The following is a 27,842-nucleotide window of genomic DNA, read 5'->3' as shown; positions in this document are numbered from 1 at the left end:
ATAAGTTAACAGCAGAGTGATTTAAGGGAACATGTGAGCCAAATCATGACGATAGATACCTATAAGCCGCACCATGGGTCAATTTAGAAATATTTCTTTAGCCTTACATTAACAAAAGAAGATTATGTAATAATGGCTTGAAATTAAAATCAACTTCTGCAGTATCAGTGTCTTAATAGGATATTTCTGGACTGGTCACAATATATATACTAAGCGCCATCTAGTGGTTACTCAAAACGGGTTCAATAAAAAGAAAAAAAAACACTAACCGGGTCTGCTTTATCAGATTTTTTTATTTATTTTTTAACTTAAAGAAGAACTACGTTAACAAGAAACCCCTCGGATCCAAGGAAACAATATTGTTTGGCATGCCCTCTAAGGCACACTTTCCATATTGCAATTGTCAAGGGCTAACTGTACATTCAGCTGTCTGAACACGCTACCGATGCCCTAAAGTGGAATCCGATCAGGCACGTGCGGCACAGCAGAAGGGGAAATTCCCCAAAATAAAATTTCAAAGATTTATACAAACATTGGGCAACACAGATGCCTTCTAGTTACTGAAAGCGGATGGGCTCTGGTGCTAAGAATTTCATTTACTATATTATTTCTAATTACTATTGTGAAAATCTCAATCTCAATGGTAAGCTATAGATGAAAATATATCAATATTAGACAATAGAAATAATGAAATAAGACTGTATTGTGAGAGAAGTCAGGTGATGGCTCATTTCATAGATAAATACAAGGGCAAAAACATAAAAGGTGCCCGAGAACAAATTATCAGTAATTATCACGAGATCTCGGAGCTAAAAGAGATTTGGTTTCACTTGCCGGAATCTCACAAAAAAAGAGTCAGAAGTGTCAGGATTCTGAGTACACTTGACGTCCAGGCTGGATTTCATGTGTATTCATTATCAGGACACTGTAGTAATGTTAGGGCTTGTGTACGAGGCTGCACATAGCGATATATCTATATCGCTAGTGCAGTGTAAATGAATGGAGAGGAGTGCATGATGCTGATTGGTCAGCGTCATGCACTCCTCTGTACAACGCCCACTTGGTCGAAAGTAAAAGTACGCCCACTTGGGCATTAAGAAAGCTCATTAGCATGAACCAAAATCGCTCCCAACGTTCTGAAAAAAGATTGTTTTTTTAAATAAAAATCATTACTGTCACCTACATTACAGCGCCCATCTCCTTATATAGGAGACAGGGCACTTATAATGTGGTGACAGAGTCCCTTTAAGAGGTTTCAAACGGTCAGTAACTGGTATTCCGGTTACGATAAATAAATCTTCATTGAAAAAGTTAGAAAACTTTTCAATTCAATGTTATCAAAGCTTTTGTAAAAAAATCTGTACCTTGTATTGTAACTTCGTCAATAGTTTTTCTTAGTGTCTATGCATGTTCTTCAGAAAGTGCGGCCGAATATGCGCAATAGTTCCACAAACTGCCCCATTCACTGTATAGTATGTGTCACCTGTCACCAGCATTTCACCTATTAAACCTGCAATACCTGGTGGTAGTGGGTGAAAAATTATTTCGATATATCCTATAATTGTCTTAGTCGGCTCTGTAGCTTTAGTATTCAGTTATTTAGTGTTCCCGCACCGTATGCTAATGAGCATAAAAGTCTTATCTTCATTCCTCAAGTCTTTCCGAGTTGACTCCGCCTCCTTACTTTTGATTGACAGCTCCTCGCCTCCCCCAGCACACAAAATCCCACACTTGTGCATTGATGTCTTCTTCTGGTGTGCGCACAAAGGGACACCGGATTATTACTATAAAAGGCGCGAAATGTTTGCAGACCGTTATTTACAGTCGGAGGAGTTTAGGAGAGGGGATAACGGCAATGAACTTTTGATAGCAGCGGCCAGTGAGGGATAAGTAAAGTTCAATAGGTGAAATGCAGGCGACAGTTTAAATTTTGGTCCCCGTTTCTTGGCTCTGGTTCGTCTCTTATATGAGGGACCGAGTGCCACTGAGAACGAATATGGATATTTCGGACTCTGTTTTCTTGGGTCGTGGTACCCGGCAGGGATGCCCGCTCTCTCCTTTGTTATTCGCCCTTGCAATAGAATCCCTTGCAGTGGCTATACGCCAATCTCCATCCATAAAAGGCCTATCTAGGGGCCACATAGTTGAAAAAGTTATCCCTGTATGCAGATGACACCCTGGTATATCTAGAGGATGATGGTCCTTCTCTGGCTTCTCTTTTAAAACTGAAACCTTTGGTGTCTTTTCAGGTTTGTCTGTGAATTGGTCTAAGTCGGTCTTATTCCCCGTTTCCAGGATATTGCTCCAAACAGAGTCTACCTGTACCCTTGCAGGTAGTTTCCCAATTTACTTACCTTGGGATTAAGATTGCTCTTGATTTATCAATATATGGTGTTTTATGGTCTTTTTACTGGCAGGGTAAAATCCCCAGGTTTGGTCTCGGTCTACTACAGGCTCCTAAAAACATGCGGGGGATGGCGGCACCAAACCTTTATCTGTATTACTTGGCATCTCAACTGGTGGTGGATAGATATCGGTTTGGGTAATGCAGCCACTGCACTTGCAGGGGCGCTTATGACATCTTATGAAAGTCTTATGAATTTACTTTATAGATTCAAATCCCGGGATAGTGTCCCTCTCCCCCTTCATACGGTGGCTGTAGCATGGAAGGCGGCTCATGCTGTGATAAAAGTCACAACGGTCCCATTGTACTCACCTAGAACTCCGATATGGAATAATCCTTGGTTGCCCCATTTTGAATCTTTGCCGGGAGCGGGAATGTGGGCAAGGGCCGGGGTAAAGTTCCTGGGTCAATTGTCTGCAGAAGACTCCTGCTTTCTATCCTTCTCTGTACTTAGAGATAGATTTGAGCTGTCGCAGAAGGTCTTTTTCCACTATCTCCAGTTACGTCATGTTTGGTTTCGCCCAATTTGGTGGGGTCGCCTCAGTTGGGGTTCTCTAGACTGGAGGATCTTCTGGGGGCCCCGGCCCTTTCAAAGGTCCTTGCTCAAATATACTTATTACTGCTGTCCTTTGGCCAACGACCTTTTGATAAAGCCTTTACTCGGTGGAAGGGGGGATATCCCGGATCTGGAAGAGGAGGAGTGTAGGGAGGTAGAACTGATATTTTTTGCTTCGGTTACTAGGGCGAGAGATTTTCTGATACAATCTCGGTTTCTGCATCGGATTTACTATACACCAGTTAGACTCCAGAGGATTGGGACGCGGTCTTCGGATAGCGGTTTTAGATGCCAGTCGGAAGTAGGTACATATAAACACCGTGTATGGCTGCGTCCCAGGATTGGTCGGAGGTAGTAGAATTTCTTCATACCCACTTTGAATTTCCGAGGCTCCTTGCCCCTCAGGTGTGTCATAAATTATGTCGTACAGAACTACTATGAATTTTATTTTTTTCGTTTTGCTCTATTCTGCGCTAGAAAAATTGTGATTATGGCGTGGAAGGCCACGGAGGGCCCTAGTTTGGCTCACTGGAAGCAAATGGTGAATAAATATGTACCCATGTATCGTAAATTATATTTGATAAATTTGATAAAATCTGGTCCAGATGGTTGAAGTCAGCCGAATCTGCGGTTTAAAGGTGGGGGGAGGGGGAGAAATTCTGATTGGACTGGGGAAGGGGGCGGTTGGGAAGAATGTTGCCTTCTTGTGAGGCATTGCAAGGGCACACTTCACTATTCCTAATTCATTGGGGAGGTATGTTCTATATGTGCTACATCTCTTCTGAAAATATTCTTGCATTATAGTGTCTACCAGGTGCCGTGTCATTTGTCTTGTTTCTATTGTTTTATTTACTGTACTTGTTTGTACTGTAACAAATTGTAAAAGTTTTGGAAAAATAAAGCCTTTTTTTTTTTTTTTTTTTAAATAGAAAGGAATGTACATTGTAAGAAGGCTGCAGCGGAGAATTTTGGGACTTGAAAACTGCTTTGAGAGGTCACGTGGCTGCTGCAAGAACACGCCCGACTATCGCGCCATTGTCATAAACACAAGAGGACTGGATAGGCTGAATGGGATAGTGACATTTTAAAAAGATGGCGGAATATGTGTATATATGTGTAGGACACATTTCTGAAGCAAACCAGTCAGTGGGTATGCCCATTGGAAAGTCTGGTGACTGATGAATGACTTATGTTATATCATTCTGTTCATACATACAGAGCGACATATGCTTCACGGAGTAGGAAATGTACACGGGTGGTTGTCGGTTCTAATATCCCCTATGGGTAGTGGAAAACACACTCAGACTAAAAGGTGACCATACACAATAGATGGCTCATTCGGCCGACATCTATTGCTGCGACTTCCCCGTACACGTACACACTGGCAGCGGATGTCTCCTGCGGGTACAGAAGATCAGCCATGTTGAAATCCAACATGCCTGAGTCAGGACCCATTTGATGGATGGCCAGTGCCTTCAAAATCAGTGAGTTCAGGCCAACATTTATCTAATGTGTATGGGCACCCTAAAAGACATTTGAAAAGGACAACTTGATTTTAAGAATCTTGGTTATTTAAGCGTGTTGTAAGGCTGTGTTCACATGCAGATTAGTTGTGGATTCTGAACTTAAAATTCTGAACTAAAGTACAGTTAAATGCATAGGAATGGGGTTAAAAACAAATAAACACACAAATGCTACAAGAACGACCTGCGTGAATTTGAGGGCATGTTGCAGATTCTCAAACGGGCAGCAAGCACTATCTGTGGCAGATTTTCTGCAGGTTTCACCCATTACTGCTTATGAAATCCACTGCAAAAACCGCATTGTAGTCCGTGGCAAAATCTGCATGTAACACATGCATATTTTGGCACAGATTTTATCCCACGCCTCAGTGGATGAAATCTGCTGCGTACAGACAAGGCTTAAGGAATGTTTGGCAAATCTGGACAATACAAGGCCACAAAGCTGTGAAAATAGTAATGACCATAAATCTACTGCCAGAAAGATGGAAATATTTTGGCCAATGCCAAGGGGTAGATTTCATGCTTGTCAATGCAGGTGATGATCAAATCAACCTTACCCTATTGGCGAGGATGCTGACTTTACTTCCATTGGCATTGCACCTGATAGACACAATACTACCGAGTCCTGGCACCAGCTCCGAGAGGTTCTTACAATTGCTGTGGGCTTTGGCCTCCCTGTACATAAACAAAAAAAATGTCAGTAAAATCACAGTGCAGCAATATGAGAATGAGGACGTGATGACTACACCATTTTAATAGGGGAGTTGGTAGTCTCTGGGAGAATTATGTATAAACGCATTCATGATGTGCCAGCTCCTGCCCGCTGCTTCCCATTCTACTAGATACGGGTCTGTATATTTGGATCTGTTGTTGGCAGCCACGACAAGATCATTGATATCTGGACTATTAGGAGAAGATTAATAGGGGTATTCTTCCGAAAGCAATAACTGTACCTTCTGGAGAGGTCAAAAAGCTTGAAGTGGGAAGTATCAGTGGCAACCACTAGAAAAGTGCCACATATGTCCAGCATACATGGGTTCCCCTCTGACACAGAGAATGGGAGTAATTGCTTCACAGTCCCCTGGAAAATAAAAAAAACACAAGCCGAAATCAGTGAGAATGACAAAGACTGTGGTTTATTGGTCAGACAATAGACAGTTGTGAATAAAAGAGAGCCAAACCTAACGGCCGTCGCACACGACCGAGTGCCACTCGGGCCGTTTTTCACAACAGCCGAGTGGCACCCGATAGTTTCCACGGGCCCATTCACTTTAGCGGGTGAATCGGGTCTGTGAAAACTGACCCAACTTTCCGATCCATGGAAAGATAGGACATGTCCTATCTTTCCACGGATTACAGATGGTACCCGGCCGGCACACGCTGGATGAATGTGGTAAACTAATACGTTTTCAGAGAAGAAAGTTTGATGACTATATAATTATCATTTTAATAATTGACTAATCCAGTAAAAGTTTTGAGCTGTAAGTTATTATAGATGGTTTACATCAACCTGAAACAAGGAATCACTTTTTCACTCTATCAGTGATATCTGTATTCTGAAGTCCCGACAGTAGACTCAATGCTGCAGCACGGAAACCATACAATCGACCCACTAACAGAGATAAGACCCTTTTCTTTGGGTTGTCCTGCCTCCGACAACTCAGGATGCTGCAGTCGATATGCTGAGCCAGCCCTATTTATATTGCTTTGTGATAATGCGATCGAAATGCCTTGACTGGTCTCCCAATGTCAGGGTTAAAGGGGGGGGGGGGGGGTAAAGGATTAATATCCAAATAAAGTGTGCTTCCTGATGTCTGTAATGGATCTCTTTCATGAATCCATCCGCTAGTCTGCCAGGAGAAATGACCGTCATAGAGTGAAAGAACTAGAAATAGAGGGGAGGGGGCCCTTTAACCTATCCGCATGCCTTGATCGGACGCATGGTTAGACAAAAGAGTCCGTACTTACCTGCAATGTACGAATTTGGACTTTTCCAGGCTCTACAGTGTAGAGGTTTTCCTCATGAATTGCCAATACAGGAGACTCACTGGCAAAGGAACCTAAACATGAAATTATGATTAAATGACACAGAATCAATGAAATCATCATTAAGAGAATAAAAGCTAAATTGGATAGAATAGCTAAAATACAGAGCAATGGTGTACATGTTCCAGGGACAGACTGTGCCGCTGCTATGGGGCACGGCTATGGTTCACCACGACCCCTTTGGTACTGGGTGGCGAGAACCAGTGTAGGACTCTCCTCTCCAGAAGAACGGCATTGTTACGATCAGAGAAAGGGAGTGGAGGGGGAAACAAACTCCGGACCCTTTTCTACTGGGCTGTAAAACTTAGCTCTATAACGGGGCCCCCACTTTTATAAGTGGTAATAAAAAAAACGTTTTCATCTTTAGCTATTACTACTGCTCCCGATACAACACTTTGGCAATAAGATAAATGTATCAACTTCCAGTCGTGGTTTTGGATCCTAGCAAAACTGCATCATTTATCATTATCCTTAAACCCTACAGGAAAGTTGGGCCAGTGACAGATCATTGCTTGGAAGAAATACAATATATGCCAAGACTACAGCAATGATTTATAAATTAGATTAACAATCTGACAGGGAAATACACCTGACTACACAACATTGCATAAGATTTGCTTGGCAAAAATATGAACCAAAGAAAAGTAGACGGCAAGTGAAAGAACGTGATCACCACCAAATGTGGCTTTTAGGTTTTCTGTGGCCATACCAAAATCTTTGAGATCTGTAAAAGGTAAATCCAGAGTGGTAGCTTGGCTTACTTCACCAGGCGAAACAATCTAATTTGCTGGCATAGCCCTGTATATAAATACCATGGTGCCCCTCATGTACCTAGAAACTCAAAAAAAGTGGCGAATGCCCTGCAGCCCTATACGAGCTACAACCCTGTGTAAATATTTGTGTTCGAAAGATCACCCTTTAACCCCCTCCTTCTCCCTTTAACTACTGTCTGGGGTGAAACAACACACTGGCCGATGCATATACCTGCATTCCTAAGGGTGGCTCCGGTAAGTTCATAAACTGTCACCAATCTGCCATTCCATACTGCAACCGTAACCTGAAAAATATAGACAAAAAAATGTAACAGAGCCATTTATCAAAAATATTCTGCATCTCCAGTTATAATGGCTGCCCTACAACAAAACCTAACATCTAATATTAAAGGATGGGAGCAAAGAAACCACAACAGTAAAAATAGGGTCTCATGTAGGGGGCTCCAAGAAGTGGCCCACCAACGTTTGCTTGTTTAGCAATAGCTCTAGAGCCACAGGTTAGAGATCACTTGTCTAATGCATTCTAAAGTGCCAGTAAGGCCTCATGCACACGACCGTGTTTTTGCGGCCGCAATTCCCCCGAAAATCCACGGGAGAATTGCGGCCCCATTCTTTTCTATGGGGCCATGCACACGACCGTAGTTTTTGCGGTCCGTGCACGGCCCGGGAGCCCGGACCGCAGAAAGAACGGGCATGTCTTATTACGGCCCGGTTCTGCGGTCCGGGCTCATTGAAAACAATGGCCGCGGCCATGTGCGGGCGGCCTGCGGCTGACAGTCCGCAGCCGGCCGACCCGAAAATCACGGCCGTGCACACGGCTACGGTCGTGTGCATGAGGCCTAAGAGAGTGTATATTTCGTTTGTGGGTACATAAATTGCATTGCTTTATTTATTTATAGCCAGTGACAGTGCGACGTTTCGGTCAATACCATGACCTTCCTCAGGCACATTCGTCAATGCTTAATCCTGCGTGGATGGCGCTGTAAGCTTGACGGGTAACCGCTATAGTGCGAGTGCCTGAGGAAGGTCATGGTATTGACCGAAACGTCGCACTGTCACTGGCTATAAATAAATAAATTATTTGTTTGGATAAATAACTCCATATTGGTGTGCATAGTACTTTTTCTCTATTGGATCGGGTTGGGCCCCTACTAATGCACCCACACCATTACCTAGTGCTATCCGAACCTTGTAACTAAATTGCATTGCTAGTACTACATGCATTAGAAAATCAGTCCTAGCACATACAACTGTTGTATTGATGGAAACTTGTAACCAGGACTTTATTGTGATACGAGGATTAAGCTATGATATAGGAACCAAAATGTCAAAATCATATACGGCACAGTTTGCTCACCTTAGTAACAAAGACCCCTTTTATGTACATGTCAGTCTTCAAGCTGTGCCTCGTTCCTGTACTGAAGTAGGTCAGGCTGAGCTGAGAAGGCGCCACCTGGATTGCTGCAACTTGTTGATGGAAATGAGAGGACATGACATGTTCACTGAGGACCAGCACCGAGCTGACGTTGTTTACAGCCAATAGATTCTTAGATGATCCCCACTGTATCAAGACAAAGCAAAATATCAAATATGCAGGTCAACAAATAAGAAAATAGCTAGGATAAAGAAACGTAGCCTAGTTATCCATTTATTCATACATTTTCAGGAGGAACAACAGAGGAATGGCCCAACGCCAAGTTCTAATAAAACATGCACCAGAATTTGTTATTTCATGGAGAGCCGACAGGTCTTCTTTAAAGTCCCTCAACCAGAAATGAATACCTAAAGGAGAATCAAATTAAGCTCACAGCTATTCAGATTACTTCCCAGAATGCAAGTCAGCAAAGCAAACAATGCGCTGGAGAGGAATGCTGGGAGATTTCAGCTCTGAATCCTGCATAAGTGTGAATGCAGCTCTGGGGTATAATACAACTCAGGATCAGTCATGCAATATATTTACAAAGGGAGTCACCTTTTTGAGTAGATCCATTTTTACATAGTCACCCGTTAGCCAGTTATATGTGACACACAAGGCTGCTCCAACAACACTTACTTTGATCTGTGTGATTTTGCCTTCCAGTTCTGTTGGAGTGTTAAGCTTCCAGCCGTCTTTTCCTTCTGTCCTCAAGGACTTCCGTCCATCAGTGACTTTGTTCCACATAGCCACCTTGCCTTTACTGGTTCCAGCTGCCAGAATTGCTGCAAAAAGTAAGAAATATAAGCGTTGAATGATTCCAAGGTGGTAACTGGTAAACCTATGCCAGTCTTAAAGAAGTGTATCACATATAAGAAGAGTAGCTATAGATATATACAAATGAGGCATCTGCATTATGTTCATCATAGATGGGTGGAGCATTCCGATTTTACAGAAATGTCGGTAAACATTGCTAGGGCTATGTCTTAGTATAAACCAGCCATGGCACTGTGACTCACAGACAAGGTCAGTAAGCAATTTCCCCTTAAAGGGGATGACCATGATGGGTGCTTGGTTCCAAGAAAACGACCATATCTGTTCATGGGTTTTATATGGCAATGCAGCTCAGCTCCCTTGAAACAAGGCTGCAATACCACACACAACCTGTGGATAGGAGAGGTGCTGTTTCGGTCCTTCTTTACCTTCAGATTTGATGCAGATTCAGCTTGGAATTTTTTAAGCTAAAACCCAGAATTAGATACAGGAGAGAAGAAACTTTAAGGCCTTTCTTTAGATATTTCTTCTGTTTAGGTTTTGTGACTGATTTTGGCGTAAATAAAATACATGTAAAATCTGCAGCAAATGGGCACTGTGTGAGCAAGGCCTTAGATCATAGAAGGGTTGTGTTACCTTTGGCAGGACAGTAAGAAATACAGTTAATAGTTTCTTCTGCTTCAAATCCCAATTGATCATCCAGGAACAGCACATAATTGTCGTCTCGCTCCAGGTCCCAGAATCTGAAAAAATTGGTATTTCACACGATTTATTGTTCCTTGCATTGAAGTAATAAAACGCAGACAAATTAGTGTTCACATCTCTAAGTAAAGCCAAAGGTGTGGCTCCATGAAAAAAAGGCAATTTCTTAATAATTTGCGTAACCTGCTGCTGTTCAGTAGTGAACACCTTAAGGGCCAGTCCACACTGAGTTTTTTTACACGTTTTTTTGACACGGAAACCACGTCGGAAAACTAGTCAAAAAACTGCCGAAAATGTCTCCCATTGATTTCAATGGGAGGCGGACGAGTTTTTTTACCGCGAGCGGGAAAAAACGCTTGCGGTAAAAAGAAGCGTCATGCCCTATGTTCGGCCGTTTACGCCTCTGACCTCCCATTGACATCAATGGGAGGCAGAGACAGCGTATTTCGCGGAGTATTTTGCCCGTAGCACTCAATGGGCGCGAGTGAAAAACGCAGCGAAAATCCCGGCAAACAGCCTGCAGGAAGGTCAAAATCTGCCTCAAAATCCCAAACGGAATTTCGAGGCTGAATTTTCCTCCTGCAAAAAAACTCTGTGTGAACTCAGCCTAAGACTGGCGCACTGCTCAGTGGTTTGTCAGTCTTCATAAATGTGCCCTATTACCTAGTTCCACAATAAGACTGGGTTCACACGCGCAGTCAGTGTGATTTTTCCTTGTGTGGCAAGCTTAAAGAGGAAATTCACTTTGGACTTTTTGATAAACGGGTCCCCCGACAACAAACTGATCAGTATCCCGCTACTAACCCCCAAGATTCAGCTGTAATCTGTAGAGGAACCCGGCAGCAAGTGTTCAATTCCCCTACAGCGCCCCCACAGGAGCATTATACAGTTCCTATTAAAATCAATGTGTTATCTGTCAGCAAGGACGTGCTGGGTCCTCCAAAGTCGAGGACGCCATTTGTAGCTACTTTCTGTTCTGGCTAAGGGTAGAGTTACACAAGTTTGCCAAGTTTTTTTGCTGCAATTTTTGTAATAACCCTGCAATTTTTATGGTAAAACGACTCGTCTTAATGCAACCTAATAGATGAAGGCCCTTTGTGGGGGGTTGGGGTCACCCTCTATTAAGGGGTCTCTTAATAAGGTCTTTGAAAATAAGTTCTCAGGCATTATAAGGGTGCCCATACATATAATTACCCTGAATGGCCACGTTTTTTTGGCTTGTACACGGTTTTGCGGTGCTTCAACTAAACAAGCCGCACGGTTAAAAACTGAACTGCAAACATGGCGGCACTATAGGACACAGATGCGGCCGGCGGCATGGAACGTTCTGTGTTCATGTGCTTTTGATAATTCATAAAACAAATGTAAATGTAAAAGAAATAGAACAAGAATTACCTTATGACACTTTCTCCGGTCGCGGTTATCAGTAGGGTGTTATCGACGCAGATAATGTCGGCTGTTTTACCAATCCTCCCGGTCAACTTCACCTGCGCAACAAAATCAGTTTAGCCATTTGGTTATCTGAGCGACGGTCGTCATTATTCCTTATGTCGTTCACCCACTTTATTCCCAGATTCCTTTTGTGATTTATTTGGTAAGACGTTTGGCTTTATACAGAGAACTCAAAGGAAAATGACCCCTTTCCAAACTTTTTTTGCATTAATTCTTGTAATGAAGTTGTAACCCTGTTAGGATTCTGCAGATCACGGATAAACTAAGGCTTTATGCACATCACGTTTTTGGCCTACGTTTGTTGTATAAGCCGGGAAAAGCTCCCGACGTATATGTTAAACGTAGGCGGTGACAGATATCCTAACAGCCCATACAGTGGTATCAGTCATCTATAGGCTCCCATGTAAAAAAAAACATGTATACTGTGCGATGTGTTTCTTTACAGGATTCTGTCGTATAGAATAGCATAGTCTACTACACTTTTCCATACAAAAAAAAGGTATACCAAAGTACACCAGCCCGACGGAGGCAAAAAGGACACTATTTTGGCCTCTGGATAGCTAATGGAGACCTATGGAAACGTTTAGCGTGTATGTCGGGAGTTTTCCGGACGTGTACGCTAAACGTAGGGCAAAAACAGGATGTGAATGGAGACAGTCTACCCAAGCATCAAGCGAAGCCTTCCTCTATCTCCGCTCTATATAAATCTATTATATTTGAAGAATTATCATGAGTCTATTTTCGGACAACCCACAAAGGGAATGTAATAAAAAAAAAAAAAAAAAGATTTATGGTTACACATACGCAGCGCGAATCTTAAGAAGCCATATACTTTAGAACGCTCCCTTGAGCGCCTCATCCCCCATAAACATGAATATTTGGAGTGGCATAGCGCGCATATTTAATGCCACACGGTGATGGTGATTTTCTTTTGGTAAGAGAAATAACAAATAAATATAAATTAATGTCAGTCTATAAGCCCTAATCTCAGAGCCCCTAGAGTACATGTCTGTGAGAGGAGGGTTATTTACTTATATCTCTTCCATAAGTATGAGATAACTACGTAGATCCCCCCGTGGGTCTATTCCCACATTGATGGACTAAAATTCTTGGCGATTTCTGGATAAAAGTCTAAGGGTATGTGCACACACACTAATTACGTCCGTAATTGACGGACGTATTTCGGCCGCAAGTACCGGACCGAACACTGTGCAGGGAGCCGGGCTCCTAGCATCATACTTATGTACGATGCTAGGAGTCCCTGCCTCGCTGCAGGACAACTGTCCCGTACTGTAATCATGTTTTCAGTACGGGACAGTTGTCCTGCAGCGAGGCAGGGACTCCTAGCATCGTACATAACTATGATGCTAGGAGCCCGGCTCCCTGCACTGTGTTCGGTCCGGTACTTGCGGCCGAAATACGTCCGTCAATTACGGACGTAATTAGTGTGTGTGCACATACCCTGAGAAATCAGCTTTGGAACCAAATATCAACAGGTTCTGGATTAGGACATGTAATCCTATTTCTGATCAGTTGTCCCAGAAATGTTTATGTACCGGAAAACCCATGAAATGCATAAAGATGTAAATCAGTCAATCACTAAAATCAAATCAAATAATCATAGATCTTAAAATCGGAAGTCAAAGGACGACAGGATTCTAGAGGAAATACATCTCTGCTGCATTTCCATGAATACTGGGAAACTGCCTAAAAATGGCTACCATCACACTAGGCAAGAAGTACCTTTTAATTTAGTTCCTACCTTGGATATCTCCTCAGCGCCACCTTCTGGACTCACAAAGAATTGAGACATCAGCAAATTCTCTGTCACCACCACTAGTGTGGATTTCTTCTCCAAGAAGAGCAGCTTCCTTGCAGGACTGTCCATTCCGATTATCTGGCAGCTCTTTGCCTGTTCATTCACCCAATGTATGGAACCTGACACCAATAAAAAAAAATAGATTCCAATTCATAGATTAATAGTGCTGGGATTAAAATCACAAAGGCCATGTTCGCACAACGAATTTTCAAACAGATTTAGGCGCAGAAAAAATATGTTGTGTGAACATATCCCAAAAGGTATGAGTCGTTTGTGTTGCATTTTTTACAAAAATGGTGTAGAGTGATTGCAAAAAAATGTAAAGGGCAACTAAACGTTCAAACAAACTTCGGACATGTCGTAGTGACATGTCAGAAGTTTTGATGGGTGAGGGTCCGAGCACTGAGACCCCCACCGATCGCTAGAACAAAGCGGCAGAAGTGCTCGTGTGAGCGCTCAGCCGCTGTGTTTTTGTTCGGCTTTTTCCGGAAATCAATGTACAGGCTCAATAGAAAGTCTATGAGCCCGTACTCCGCTACATCGTCTTTCCGGAAAAAGCGAACAGAAACTAAGCGGCTGAGCGCTCACACAAGCACTTCTGCCGCTTCATTTTAGCGATCGGTGGAGGTCTCAGTGCTCGAACCCCCACCAATCAAAACTTCTGACACGTCACTACGACATGTCAGAAGTTTGTAGAATGTTTAGTTACCCTTTAAATACACCGAAAATGAATTCAAATAACAGAACTCAAGCAGGTTAACAATAAAAAAAAAAAAAAGTATCAAAACCAAAGGGATCAATCAATATGAATATCACCCGTGCTATTTTAAATATATCATGTGTCTCCAAACTAACGCGGTCTGTGATCCTCTCACAATAAAAAATGTGTATACGAGCATCCTGATGACGATCGGCCATGTTGGACTTCAACGTGTCCAATCAAATGCACTTCATGTCTGTCATACACGGGTACTGGCTGGTGACCGGCTCAGGCAGCTTTATGTTACCACCACATGTGTATAAAGATGGCCGGACCATTGTACTGAACAAGCACTATTACACTTTGTGTCTCCCTTATTTCCTCATAGATTGTAAGCTCTTGAGAGCAGGGTCCTCACTCCTCCTGCCTGAATTGTAAATTAGCTTTGTCACTATGTAATGTCTGATATTGTCTGTTTATGTTCCCTTTAAATTGTAAAATTCTGCGTAATATGTTGGCGCTATATATATTTTTTTTTTTTTTAAATTTTTATTATTAATCCTTTGGCGGGATGTACCGCATACAGTCATGTCTGTTCCTGTTTTGTTTCAGGTTTTTTGGGACATTTATCATATAGGAGACTATTCTTCCTGTATTATACGTGCACTTACCATCCAGAGAGGTAACACAAATGATAATGAGAAAGCCTCCATGAAATACATTTGTAATATTTAGAGCTGGCCTTAGCCAAAAGCTGAGCACACAAAGAAGTCCTATAATCCATTACGCTGCCACGTACCATCTCCTGTGCTGAGGAAGAAGGAGAACTCCTGTTGGGCGGCTGCCTTCTTTTTCCAATTAAACATATCCAAAGCCTTCTCATCCCCGCTGACTGCAGCTTTCGCCAGCTGTGCCATATCCCTGAAGAAAGAGCAAGAACATCAAATAATGGGGCCAATGAGTAAAAACTATTCTAAGACCTAAAAATCTAAAAATGTAGGGGACAAAAGACTGTGGACTGGCCAGCGGCAGCGATTCTACAGGTCTGTGGACTGACAGTGGAAGTGTTTACATTAGACTATGGACTGACTGGCGGCGGCCTTTACACTAGACTGTGGACTGGGAAACGGCAGCTATTCTACAGGACTGTGGACAGACGGGCGGCAGCATTTACACTGGACTGATTGGCTGAAGTGTTTACAGAAAATGATGTGCTCAACATTCTGGCTACCTGACACTAGAGAGAGCGTAGGAGCTGCATACGGCTTCTCGCAAAATCACAGTAAACAATCAAACATTTATTTCACTTGAACTAGACAAATGAAAGGTCCATTCCACGATATGTCACCACTACAACGCCACACTGGATCATGATGTTGCATGAAGCTTCCTGTATATTATAAGGGAAATCGCTAAAAGGGAAACATCTGTTGTTGGTCCCATAGGAAATAATGAAGTCAGTCATGCACCTTAGCCTATGTCACAATGATCGCTGGAGATGGACCACACTGAAACATAAGTGATCACACCAAGAAAGTCTCCTGATTTGCATAGTGGAGTGTATCTTCAGCTCTGCTATACAGAAGTCAATTTCCTGTACTGCCATGTTCAGATCACTTTAGCAAAATGTCTGCTGCAATAAATGGGCTTTCTATCATATATATATATTTTAGGAATACGTTTACCATAGAAAGTTCTCTTGCTGAATAGTTTTTTTGCCGTGCTGGATTCCATAGCAGACTAAAGTATTCAGCAACTTTATACAAAACATTAAATCTATGGGCACTGTCTTGATTTAGGGACATTAAAGTAAATGTTTGGAAACTATTTGTTGGTATATAAACCTATAACTCAGATGTGATTTGAAGTTTGCTGGCTTTTATATATTGATCAATCACATTCATTGCATTTGAACATATGAAGGCCGTCAGAGGATGCTGGGAGTTATTGTTACACAACAGCTCAAGAGCCACAGGTAGGAGTCCACGGCTCTAGCTAATAGAGAGGGTCTGAAATCTCTCTTTATCAGACATTTACCAAGAGCCTGTCAAACACAGACAAGCAATATAAGGTTTGCAATGGAAGGATACAGTTATATATGGCAGAAGCAGGGGGGAGGTGTGCTGGCAAAATACTGTCCAGTGATTAACACTTAAGGCCCTTTTAAACAGGCCAATTATTGGGCAAACGAGCATTCATATGATCAATCAGCCGAAAAATGCGAAACCGCTCGTTCATCGGCTGATCGGCACATTTATGTGATAAAATGGTCGCGAGTTGGCAGGACACTCCCTATGTAAATAGAAAGATGTGCTGGCAACATGATGGAAATGTATGGGGACGAACGATCGCAGTAATTATCGTTTTTCCCCGTGCATTACCGATTGCAGCTCCTTCTGAAAGGAGCAAACAAGCACCGATCGACGATCGGTCTCGTCAATGGGCGCTTGTTTTCATAGCCCATGTTGGACCGTGGAAAAGGACCCATAGGGTCAGCTCACACTGAGTTTTATGGCACTGATTTTGACCCGCAACAACATCGGAATCAGTGCAAAAAACGTCTGAGATCGCCCACCATTGTTTTCGGGAGGCAGAGGCGTTTTTTTTTTCCAAACGGCTTTTGGCCGTTCGCGGAAAAAAAAAAAGCAACATATCCTTAATTGTGGCAGTTTCCACCTCTGACCTCCCATTGAAATCCATGGGAGGCAGAAAAAACCTCTGCGCTAGTTTCTGAGCGTTTTTCTCTGCGTTTTTTGCTTGAGGTCCTTGCAATGGCTTCATTGGATGGAGGCGGAAAAAAAACACTGCAGAAAAATACGTGGAGGCAATTCAAAATCTGTCTCAAAATTTCCTGAAGGAATTATGAGGCAGATTTTTCTCTGCCTGCAAAAAGACTGTGTGAACAGGGCCTTACTCTTCTGGTGCTAGTGGTTTGAAAAGGCAGTGAGTCAAAGGCTTGTGGTACTCCAGCTTCAGTAATGGGGCTCCCTGAACTCGGCCTCGTTGGTCCAGTCTCCACATAACGAGTAAGCCATTCTATACAAAAGAAAAAAGATGCATTGTTATAACAGCATATTAAGCGAATCATTTTTTATTATTATTTTACACATGAGCAGAATTTATTTGAAAGCATTTGCTGAAATAGTGTTTTGAAGGGATATTAGGTTTTAAGAAAAAAAAAAAAATATTCATTGTGTAATGAAAAGTTAAAGGGGTTGTCCAGGATGAGGGCTGATTTTATACTGATTATCTATGCACAGTGTAGGTCATCAGTATATGATCGGGGAGAGGGGGGGGTGAGGCACCCGGTCCCCACAACGATCAGCTGTATCGGCTGCTTTCGGGCGCTATGCAGGGGTTGGCGTCGTAAGTACCAGCCTGGACAACCCCTTTAAGCAATTTTCCAATATATTTTTTGTAGATGTTCTTTACGGTTTTCAAGATCTTGTTTACTTCCAAGCCACAAGTGAATGGGTTTTGTAAAAACCCCATTCACTTACATTGTAATGTACTTTGTTGAAGAATTTTGGTATGAATTCCGCAAACAAATACGCAATGTGTAAACCCGACCTTCCCACGATTCCCTGATCCTTCATTAGGAGGTGGTAATCTATTAATAAACACATTCTTCATTGAAAAGCTTCAAATTCATTGAATCTGCTGTTTAAATGACATCACCAAGACTTGGTAAACTCACCAGGTCTCCTGAAATGAGGCGGCTGTGGTTACTGCTCCACTCCAGCAATGTGATCTCTGCGCTGTGTGTTGATGGCACGGCATGATGCTCTTTGTCTGGCTCATTTAAAATGAAGACTTCTCCCATTGCCCAGCCCACAGCCAGTAAGTTTTTTGTCGGGTGCCAGCTCAGGAGGGTTGGTTGGTAGGACCTTTCGACGTGTGAACTGCTCACATGGTCACCCTATAGCCAAACACACAAAATGACATTAATGAGAAATCTTAGCATGAAAAGCTTAACTTGCAAGAACGACTTCAATCAATTAAACTCATGATTTGTAAATAACATCTACAATATAACGGGAGCTACTAAATAGCGTGAAGCCCGGGAGACAAATGGACGTTTTGCCTTATGATGGTATTTCACCCGTCATAATATGTGACCTCAGGTCCTGTAATGCTTACATAGCCAGACTTTTACCAGACAGATGATGGGTGATTCATGACACCTCTTAGTGCAGGTGCTGACGGGCTCATGAACCATACAAGTCTTTGGTGGCAACGGCGTATGTTAAGATGCCCATGCAGCTGCTATAGGGCCTAGACGAAGGCATTCAGGAAACATGTGTTTTTGTTTTTTTATAGAATCCTTTGTACTCGCATTAACGTATACGTGTACGTTTTATCCGTAGATGTCGCCTACTTTCTGCTGCTGAACCCCGCAACGGAAAGTCAAACTGAAACCACAGCTTCCGTTTCCGTCACCATTGATATCAATGGTGACGGAAACATTGCTAATGGTTTCCGTTCGTCACCATTCCGGCAGGTTTCAGTTTTTCCGACGGAATCAATAGCGTAGTCGACTGCGCTATTGACTCCGTCATTAAAACGGAAACCTGCCGGAATGGTGACGAACGGAAACCATTAGCGATGTTTCCGTCACCATTGATATCAATGGTGACGGAAACGGAAGCTGTGGTTTCAGTTTGACTTTCCGTTGCGGGGTTCACCCGACGGAAACCTCAGATGAAACCCTGGAACGGAAAGCCAACGCTGATGTGAACAGGCCCTAAGTTATGAACTTAGATGTGATCGGTGACACGCAGGACCCGCTGTCCCTGAAGCCGTCAGTCCAGTTGACCTGACGGATTCAGCTTCTATGAATCCAGGATACAAAGAAGCTGTATCTCAAAAAGTAAAAACATTTTTTAATAAAAACAAATTACAAAGTTGCATTATAAAACATTATAATACATTAAAAAAATACAAGTCTTCAAAGGTTTACATAGCCTTTAACTTGTATGGTTGTATTCTGTATTGACTAATAAAGATAAACCTTTTATGTATTAAGATATTTAGCTTTCTCATATGGGTGGAGGGGACATCGGGCTCTCTTGAAACCAAATGGGGCTCAAACCAGAACCTAGTGTTCACTCCACCTATACGTGATGCCTCCCTCTTCCATATTTACCGGCTTCATTTAAATTTAGGAGCATGAAAGCACCTACCAGTTCACCATAGATGTCGACACAACCGCCAGAACTTGGACTGACGGAACCTACAGCGAGTGAAGTGTGATGCTTATGCCAGCAGATAATAGACGGCGTAGCTTCAAGATTCGGAGTTTCTATGCGATGGTCAAAGTACACAGCCATTATTAACAGTGCCTCGGAGACCTGTGTGGTACATGAAAACATAAGACATGTGTTAATATATTAGCCATCGGCCAGGACAAAATACAAAGGTGCAATGTCTTGCACTGGGTCACACATCCACTTTACACTTCTGCAGAAGTCATTTCACATGCCAAAGATGCGCAATATGTGTGATACATAATACATGAAACATTCCAATAAACCGCACTTTTTGTGTTCATGCTACAGTCGCAATGTAAAGAAGTCATGCTAGGTGCAAACTGTGTTCAGCGGAATTGTATGCATCTTCATGACTATACATTGAATACAATACAGCGGAGGCTGCGGTATCCCAACTCATACCCATCAAACATATGCCAAAAGGACACCCTTTATAGTTTTCCCATATTGGACATTTATGGCATATAGATGTAGGTCCCACCTATCTCTAGTAAGCAGCCCCTTGACCACTGTCTGATGACGTGATCGGGATATACAGAAACAGCCAAGCTCGCTGAGCTACGCTGTTTCCGTAACTCCCACAGAAGTAAACGAGAGTTACAGAAACAACATAGAATGGCGAGCTGTGTTATTTCCGAAATCTGGAGCTATGGAAACAGCGTAGCTCGTCGAGCTTCGCTGTTACTGTAACTCCCACCTACCTTATCAGACAGTGGCCGGGGGTTAGGGGGCCCCGTTCGACAGATAGGTGCAGGTCCCAAAGGTGGCACCCACATCTATCGGACATTTATGTAATTTCTTGTGGATATGCAATAAATATCTGAGCTAGGTATACCCCTTTAAAGTCTATGGGTACATCAGCGTATACATCGGAAGAATTTCCCGGCATAAATGCCAAACAAGTACTGTAGACGTGGTGTGAATTCAGCGTAAATGGAAAGAGAGCATGGCTGCAACAACAGCCTGACATTTCCATAGGTTCCTATTGCCAGATAAAGAAAGTTCAGCCTCTCTAATCACAATCATCTTTTCACATCGGGCATGGCAGAGCACAAGTAGCCATCCAGCAATTGCCTAAGACTAGAGCCAAAATCCATACTATGGCTACAAGACCCAGACAGTTGTGTTAGCAATGTGTCAGCACGTTCACGCTGCCCTATCCGCATACGGCATGATATTGCGACAGGCGCCTAGATTACCTATAAAGCGTATCTCCAGATGTACTCTCACGCCCGAACCGACATTGGGCGTGAAGAGACACTCCTGCAAGCTGGGCGGTAAGGTTGCCATGTCTACCGTACGAGAGCATCCAATTCTAATAAATCGGATCTGTGCACGATACTCACCAGGCGTCGTACAGTTGCCACGGCAGTTCGGGCAGGAGAGTACAACTGCAGGTACGCTTTAGCGAAGTTAGTCTGAACCGAACGCTCTGCAGCATTTTAAAGAAATAATAGTTTTAATAGGTGCCAGGCCCAAGGAGAAGTGTCCACTGGGCGGTCCCCTCCAGCTTATCCCTTCCTGGCTCAGCTTCATTGACAGGTCTCTCTTAATGTTTGTAGGGAGAGACCGTCAATAAAGATGGGCTGGGTGGGGAGAAGCCAGAGAGGAGCCACCAAGCGGACACTTAACGTTGGACGGGAACCAGTGATAAAACTTTGATTTCCCTAAAACGCCACAGAGCTTTAGAGTAAACATAGTTTAGGGTCAAGAGCGCACGTCACCACATCATGTTGCCCCCGGTTAGTGTGGCATCAACCTGCTGACAGTTTCCTTCAAACCGAAATGAGATCACCATATGATTTCCAGTAATAGAAATCACGAGAAGTGCCAAAAGGGTCTCATTTCTGTATAGAACCCTTTCATTCTGGAAATCAGTGGTGGTCCGAGATCACAGACTTCACCAATGTCCTCATATCTTCGCTACGACAATTCATTTTCACTGGATTTCCTCCCCATAAATATTGCGTCATTTAATGCGTTACTACGGGATGCCACCAACTACTTTACCATCATACGGCACAAATCATTGTCTGGTTACAACCTAAAACGGAAGGCGACATTAATAAAGAACGATAAATGTATCTATTGGTTGGAACAAGAGTTGACTTTAATATTTTGTTTGCGCATTACTGACAATTGCTACGATCGTACCGTGTAATCGCCGATTAGACTAAAACACAACCACATATACGGTAATGCAACACAATCACTATTACACTGAGGAGGATTTTCGGCATAGAAGATCATTACCATGGTTACAGGCGTTCCCCTTTAATAACCCTTATCCTAAAATAACACAGGTATATACTGAGGGAACGCAATCAAACGGATATACCGTATAAACACATTTATCCGGGGCCTTATACGTATTTCCCGTTCCCGTTCCCGTTCTCCCTCCATCACTCATTACACAATACTTATTACCCTGCGGTCTCCTCCTTGCTTCCCTCCGTTCTCCCGTTAGGCTTCAACCCCAGAACTAGGCCGCTTCGCTTTCCCGTTACCCTGACAACGTAGCAGAGAACCACGTGTTCAGAACGGCCCAATCATTGCTGTGTAATACTATAGCACCACCTAGTGTTGAAAAGCTAGATTGCTCTGAATGAAAGTTCTAATACTGTCTCATTGAATTATGTTATGATGGGAGGGGTGGAGGCTATGTAGTCACGTGATCCCCTTCCCATATAGAGTATAGCATTATTGCTATTTATTTCTGCCCTTCAGAATACCGAGCTCCTGCCTCTTAACCACTTCATGACCAGGATTTTTTTTTTACTAAAAAAATTACAGATTGTAGTTGTAAATAAATTACAAAAAAAATGAATAATATAAAGGACCTAAAGCATTAAAAAAATATATATAATACACTTTCTAATATTATTAGGCCCCATGCAGACGACCGTAAAAAATCTCCGTAATTACGGTCCGCAATTACGGACTCGCCCGGTTCTATTGGCCGCAGGCACCTTTCCATATTACTACGGATAGGTGTCCGTGCCGTAGAACCGTGACGGGAATTATGGAGCATGCCCTACTTTTTGTTTTTTACGGCCCGTGCTCCCATACATTTAATCTCCGTAATCTTTTTGGGTGCCTCACCATTTTTTGTTTGAAATCCTGCCTGATGGTCATGTGACCACGACAGCCAATGACTGCCAGAGGTGGTGACGTTTCATCCGCGAAGATCTCGCATAGTGGACGTCACATCATCATGTAGGACTACACAGAGTAGGACAGGAACATGGGGGCCAACAGTCCTTATATTTGCATACAGTCCATAAATATAGGAAACTTTTTCCCAGAGTCCATACAAAGAGAGCGGGTGTTATTATGATTATAATAGTTATAATTTCACAGTTCACAGTAAATGCTGCTAATGTATTCATAGCAGCATCCTGAGCTACATGTACTTCATGAATTACTTATTATCTCACGCGTTCATTTTTGGTTTTTCAATTTGTCTGCACATGAACTCCAATCTAAACATGCCCGTCCACCTCACCCATCTGGGGGACAGTAAAAGGGTCAGATAGATTGAAATGCCAACTATCTGATTCCTGCTTCCCAAACCGGCGGACATCAGGGGACAAGGGGTATTCCCACTAAGCACATTTATCACTTGATAAATATATGATCGCTGGGGTCCTCACTGATCACTAGAATGGGGGTCCTGATTCCCGTTCCTCCTCACTGCACGATCTCAGTGAGCAGGATTTTGATTGAGCGCTGCACTCGGCTGTCCCCGTCAGCCCCATAGACAAAGAATGGAGCGGCAGCGCACATGCGCGACTGCAGCTCCAATAAAAATCATCCTCGCTGCGATCATTTATTGAGGAGGAACAGGGTCAGGAACCCTGTTGTAGTGATCGTGGGGGTCCCAGAAGTGGGGCCTCCAGCGATCATACATTTATCACCGATTATGCGAGTAGATGATAAATGTGCTTAGTGGGAAAACCCTTTTAAGACTGAGAGATATTCCACAGATCCTGTTAAGCTGCACATGCACTTGAGATAAAAGTCGGCCAAAATAGTCGATTGCAGTCATTATGACAGAGAATTGTTTGAAAGATGAATGCAAACGATTATTGGCGATGGCCGACGGCAGAATTCTGACTGCCAAAAATGTGATCGGCCTGGTTGAAAAATTTTATCCGTGGTCGGTCTAAACTACATGTGTATGGAATGATCGGCCGAATTTGGCTGTTTATTTGCCACTTTGGGCAAATCCCTGATCGGCCGGTTTGGTCTTTTCTGTTGTTAGCGGGATTGTTCGTACAGACAATCCCATGTATAGCAGAATGGCCACATTTTATGTACATGGCCGGCATTAAATTCTAGGAGAGACAAAAATGTCTATGGACGGCTTTAGACCCAGCAGATCTAAGGTACATCATGTGGAAATTAGAATATATGTATACTGTACATATATTATATGGATAAGGTGTTGGAGGAGGCAGAAGTGGTAAAAACTATATATGTATGTATATATATATATATATATATATATATATATATATATATATACAAACAAACACAGAGCTCTGACATGTAATGAGCCGAGCATCACATGACCAGGACAGATTATTATTCACTGGAAGTAAGGAATGAAGGATCCCATTAAATGAGAGCAAGCAGAGATCTTGAAAAACGTGATGACATGATAAAGTAGATCGGAAAACTGGATAACTTTTCATTATACAAAGAATACTTTTATTTGGCGAAAACCTTAATTCCACTTTAAGCGATAGTTACAAAGTCGACACTGTGATTCTACATGCTGCGTCTATCGCACTTAGTAATTGTGGTAAATCGCAGTGTGATATCACACGTTCTCGCTGCTTATATTAGTCTATGGGTGTTGCATGAAGTTGCATGTGTACGAGTTCTCAGCTGCAAAAAAAACACATTATTGTTCAGTGATTTTATTGTATTAGGAATACAATTTTATATATTTTTTCTTAGGGTATGTTCACACGAGGGCGTCCGTTACGGCTGAAATTACGGGGATGTTTCAGCCTGAAAACATCCCCGTAATTTCAGCCGTACCGGCATGTGCAGGCGCTTGAACGCCGCGTCAATTACGGCCGTAATTGGCGCTGCTATTCATTGGAGTGAATGAATAACGGCTCCAATTACGGCCAAAGAAGTGACAGGTCACTTCTTTGACGCGGGCGTCTATTTACGCGCCGTCATTTGACAGCGGCGCGTAAATTACGCCTCGTGTGAACAGACAAACGTCTGCCCATTGCTTTCAATGGGCAGATGTTTGTCAGCGCTATTTTCGGGCGTAATTCGGGGCAAAAACGCCCGATTTACGTCCGTAAATAGGCCGTGTGAACATACCCTTACGATAAAATGTTGATACAAATGTTCCAGCTACTGCTTATCTGAATGGCACAGTTGCCATGATGCCACACCCTATGATTTTTAGTGACCACAGTAAGGCAACAATTGAATAGCTGTAACTAATAACCTATCAGTGGTTCTACAATAGCAAGTTACTGGAGAGACTATGAGCAGGGCCATTATAGAACAGGGGTTGCTGGGATTTGTAGTATCACGAGAATAGCTCTCTATGCTGGACTACAGTTACTGAATGATAAACTGCTTCCGGCACGCCTACCACGTCAGTCAAATAATCCTGAACCAATAGCATAACGTATTATGGAAACGACTGACTATAACTTTGCATATTTAGAATACGTTCTTCTATTTGTTGAATCCCCTAGCCAATCCAAAAGCTCTCCCTTTGCCGTTGACATCATTAAACTCTGCCCTTTATGCCCATGACTCCCAGCGCTGCTCTGGCGTTGTGCGCCGCGATTGGTCGTTCCACGTCAAGCTCCGCCTTTCCAGGACACCAAGCCAATGGGTGCATTTGTTTGGGTTGTGAGGGGCGTGTTGTGTTTTGGCAGGCTGGCTTGGCGCGGGTTGTTGTCAGATGCGGACGCCGTCTTGGGAGAGGAAGGTCGGCACCAGGATCCAAAGGAGTTTTGGGCCAGGCCTTGTGGGTGGCATTGGGTTCATTGACAGCTGGCTGCCAACTGAGATAGATTGGGGTTTACCCGCTGCTTCTTTCACATTGGCACAAGGGCCTGGGCTGCTCTGGTTGAGGGATACAGCAAGCCTCATCAGGCCCTCTTAATCTTTCTTCATGTATCAGGTAAGGGGCATTTCACCTTTTTATCCCCAATCCGATCAGGGATCATTCAGCACTACACTATGCATAGTTATCGGCTGCTGTGGAACTACAACTTCCAGCAAACACTTTGATTTGCAGTTTATGCTGTGACTTCTTATTTCTGTTCTGATACCTATTTCACCCCCTGCCAGGTTTTTATCCATAATGTCTTCTATATTATATTCCTTTAATTCAATCAATTAAGTCTGCTATACCAGCTGATGCAATAGTGCTATAAAGCATGCTGGGAGTTGCAGTACTCCAACACCTGGCGAGCCTAAAGGTTGCAACTCAATGCATTAATGAATGGAGGGGGGCTGTAGACTTGTATTTACCCAGCTGTGATAGTGTCAAGTGTTACCACCATACCTAAGAGTCACTCACATGTCAATGAGATCTGGATGAGCCTTGTTACAAATGACAGTCATATTATTGATACATTGTTATTGTCATCCTTTGATGGAGGAAGGTTCCTAACTATCCCAGTTGTCACCATCATCATGCACTAAATGCCCCACATTTCATAATCACAAGTGGGTTATAGGAAACAGGTGCTGGGGAAAGGGCTGAGAGCAGCTGTTGCCCATGATGTCTGATGTGTCTTCTATGTCTCTCCCCCCACCCATCATTATAAGCTTCTTATAGTAATACTCCTCCTGCATTGGGGTTATATTAGTGTATAATGCCTGCTTTTATCATGGCTTCTCCTATAGATCGGTAATATCCCAGTAGTATTTTCCTCTATGTATTATAAATCTGCAGCTATAGATTATATAAGATCACGGTCTGTCATTGTAATATACTTTGTACTCCATTGTTATTTACTATATTAAATGTTGGCATTTCCTGGCAAAATATTTTATGATTGCGCCATAGCATGGCATTGTAATGATGTGTTTATTCAATATTGATTGATACATTGTATTGTGATACAGTGCATAGTAACATTGATACATTGTATTGTGATTGATTGATACATTGTATTGTGATACATTTCATAGTAACATTGATACATTCTATTGTAGCATCTAGTTATATAATGCAATCCTTTTAGTAGCAAAGTCTCAGCCAGTGGTATAGATCTCTGGGAAACTACAACTCTCAGCATGCCCTGTCAGCTCATGCCTGGAGATGTCGTTTTGGAGAGCCACAAGTTGCACTATAATGTTAATCAATATATTAAAATTAAAAAGTGTTTTATTAGTGTGTGTATAAGTATAGATGTTGGATATGAAGGGTTAACCCCCCTATATATTGGCATCAGTAGCCCCCCAGGTTATGTTGATTAATGTGTTTACTATGAAGCTGGATCCATCTTGTTTGATGCCTTTGTGCCCATAGGAAACTAAATGCTGCTTGACCAGTTTTATTACTACTCATTTTCTGGTGCCTGCATTGCCTCGTTGTGAGTGTTCATTTTTGGGGTGTTAAGATTTTTTTCTTAGGGGGGGTTAAACTTTGCAAAAAATAATATTTTCAAATGCTGCACCAGCTGATGACGTAGCAAAAGCAAAGTTCAGCTCCAACAACGCCCCATGAGGTGCCCCAAGTTTGGCAGCGTCTCGTTTAAATTCCCTACACCCGATATGCGATGTAAGATATGCATATTAAAGGGGAGAGTCTCAGCTTTCATTTGCCATCGGTCCCGGGTTTGTACGAGGTCAAGATCTCGAGTTTTGGGGGTGTTGAAGAAGGGGTCCCCTCCGCGCCTGGCTGCAGCATTTGGTGGAACCTCCAGCCCCAAGCAGCAGCAGGCAGAAAGACAAGGCGCAGGAGACGAGAGCGCACAGCTCCCTCCGCCGATAACATGAGCGATCCCGGGCGGACAGAGGCTCGGGAGACCCCGGATCCATGGTGAGGAGGAAGAGGACCCCCCGAGGGTGCCGGGGACCCCGGACTGGGTAGGGATTGGTCGCCCCAGATCACTTTTAGAAGGCTGAGTACGGGTCGAGCGCGGCGGCGGCTGCTGCTGATCATCATGTCGGGTTCTCTTGTGCTCAACAACAAAACCAATCCCGATCTCTCTCGTCTTTCGTTGCCTCTAGCCTGCCCCGGACCCCGGCACCCGTCCCTGGCACCCCAGTGCCCCTCAGCCGGGCACAGTGCCCCATCCCCGACAGCGTAGACGGGCATCCAGCCCGGTCTGTGCAGTCGGGACAGTGGAAGAGGATTTGTCACTAACAATGGCGGCCATGTTGTTCAGGATCTGTCTCTCTGTCTCTCTC

At 43.2% G+C, this 27,842-nt stretch overlaps 2 protein-coding genes across 4 annotated transcripts in view; one reads left to right on the top strand and one right to left on the bottom strand.

Moving 5' to 3' along the window:
* The window catches only part of IFT140 (intraflagellar transport 140), a 54,631-nt gene extending 32,684 nt beyond the window's left edge, over positions 1-21,947 (bottom strand). Inside the window, exons 1-14 of the mRNA XM_075830382.1 lie at positions 21,861-21,947; positions 19,347-19,514; positions 17,861-18,082; positions 17,078-17,199; positions 14,963-15,084; positions 13,407-13,582; positions 11,588-11,679; positions 10,127-10,233; positions 9,356-9,501; positions 8,660-8,863; positions 7,514-7,586; positions 6,452-6,543; positions 5,437-5,564; positions 5,041-5,158 (exon numbers count right to left, since the gene is read on the bottom strand). Of these exons, the coding sequence (XP_075686497.1) occupies positions 5,041-5,158; positions 5,437-5,564; positions 6,452-6,543; positions 7,514-7,586; positions 8,660-8,863; positions 9,356-9,501; positions 10,127-10,233; positions 11,588-11,679; positions 13,407-13,582; positions 14,963-15,084; positions 17,078-17,199; positions 17,861-18,082; positions 19,347-19,493 (1,749 nt within the window). The 5' untranslated portion in view covers positions 19,494-19,514; positions 21,861-21,947. The remainder of the gene's footprint in view (positions 1-5,040; positions 5,159-5,436; positions 5,565-6,451; positions 6,544-7,513; positions 7,587-8,659; positions 8,864-9,355; positions 9,502-10,126; positions 10,234-11,587; positions 11,680-13,406; positions 13,583-14,962; positions 15,085-17,077; positions 17,200-17,860; positions 18,083-19,346; positions 19,515-21,860) is intronic.
* A 3,394-nt stretch (positions 21,948-25,341) lies between these two features.
* Positions 25,342-27,842, top strand: part of CRAMP1 (cramped chromatin regulator 1) — a 41,477-nt gene continuing 38,976 nt past the window's right edge. Inside the window, exon 1 of one of the 3 annotated variants that reach the window (XM_075830381.1) lies at positions 25,342-25,599. Coding sequence is in view for 2 of the 3 variants with exons in the window: in XM_075830379.1 (XP_075686494.1) it covers positions 27,469-27,518 (50 nt within the window). In the remaining variant the exon portion in view is untranslated. Of the gene's footprint in view, positions 25,600-27,376; positions 27,519-27,842 lie in introns of those variants that run through there. The other 2 variants (XM_075830380.1, XM_075830379.1) reach the window with 2 other exon arrangements.

This window comes from Rhinoderma darwinii, chromosome 6 (genome assembly GCF_050947455.1).
Source record: "Rhinoderma darwinii isolate aRhiDar2 chromosome 6, aRhiDar2.hap1, whole genome shotgun sequence".
Classification (NCBI taxonomy): domain Eukaryota; kingdom Metazoa; phylum Chordata; class Amphibia; order Anura; family Rhinodermatidae; genus Rhinoderma; species Rhinoderma darwinii.
This window is presented reverse-complemented; position numbering and strand designations above follow the sequence as displayed.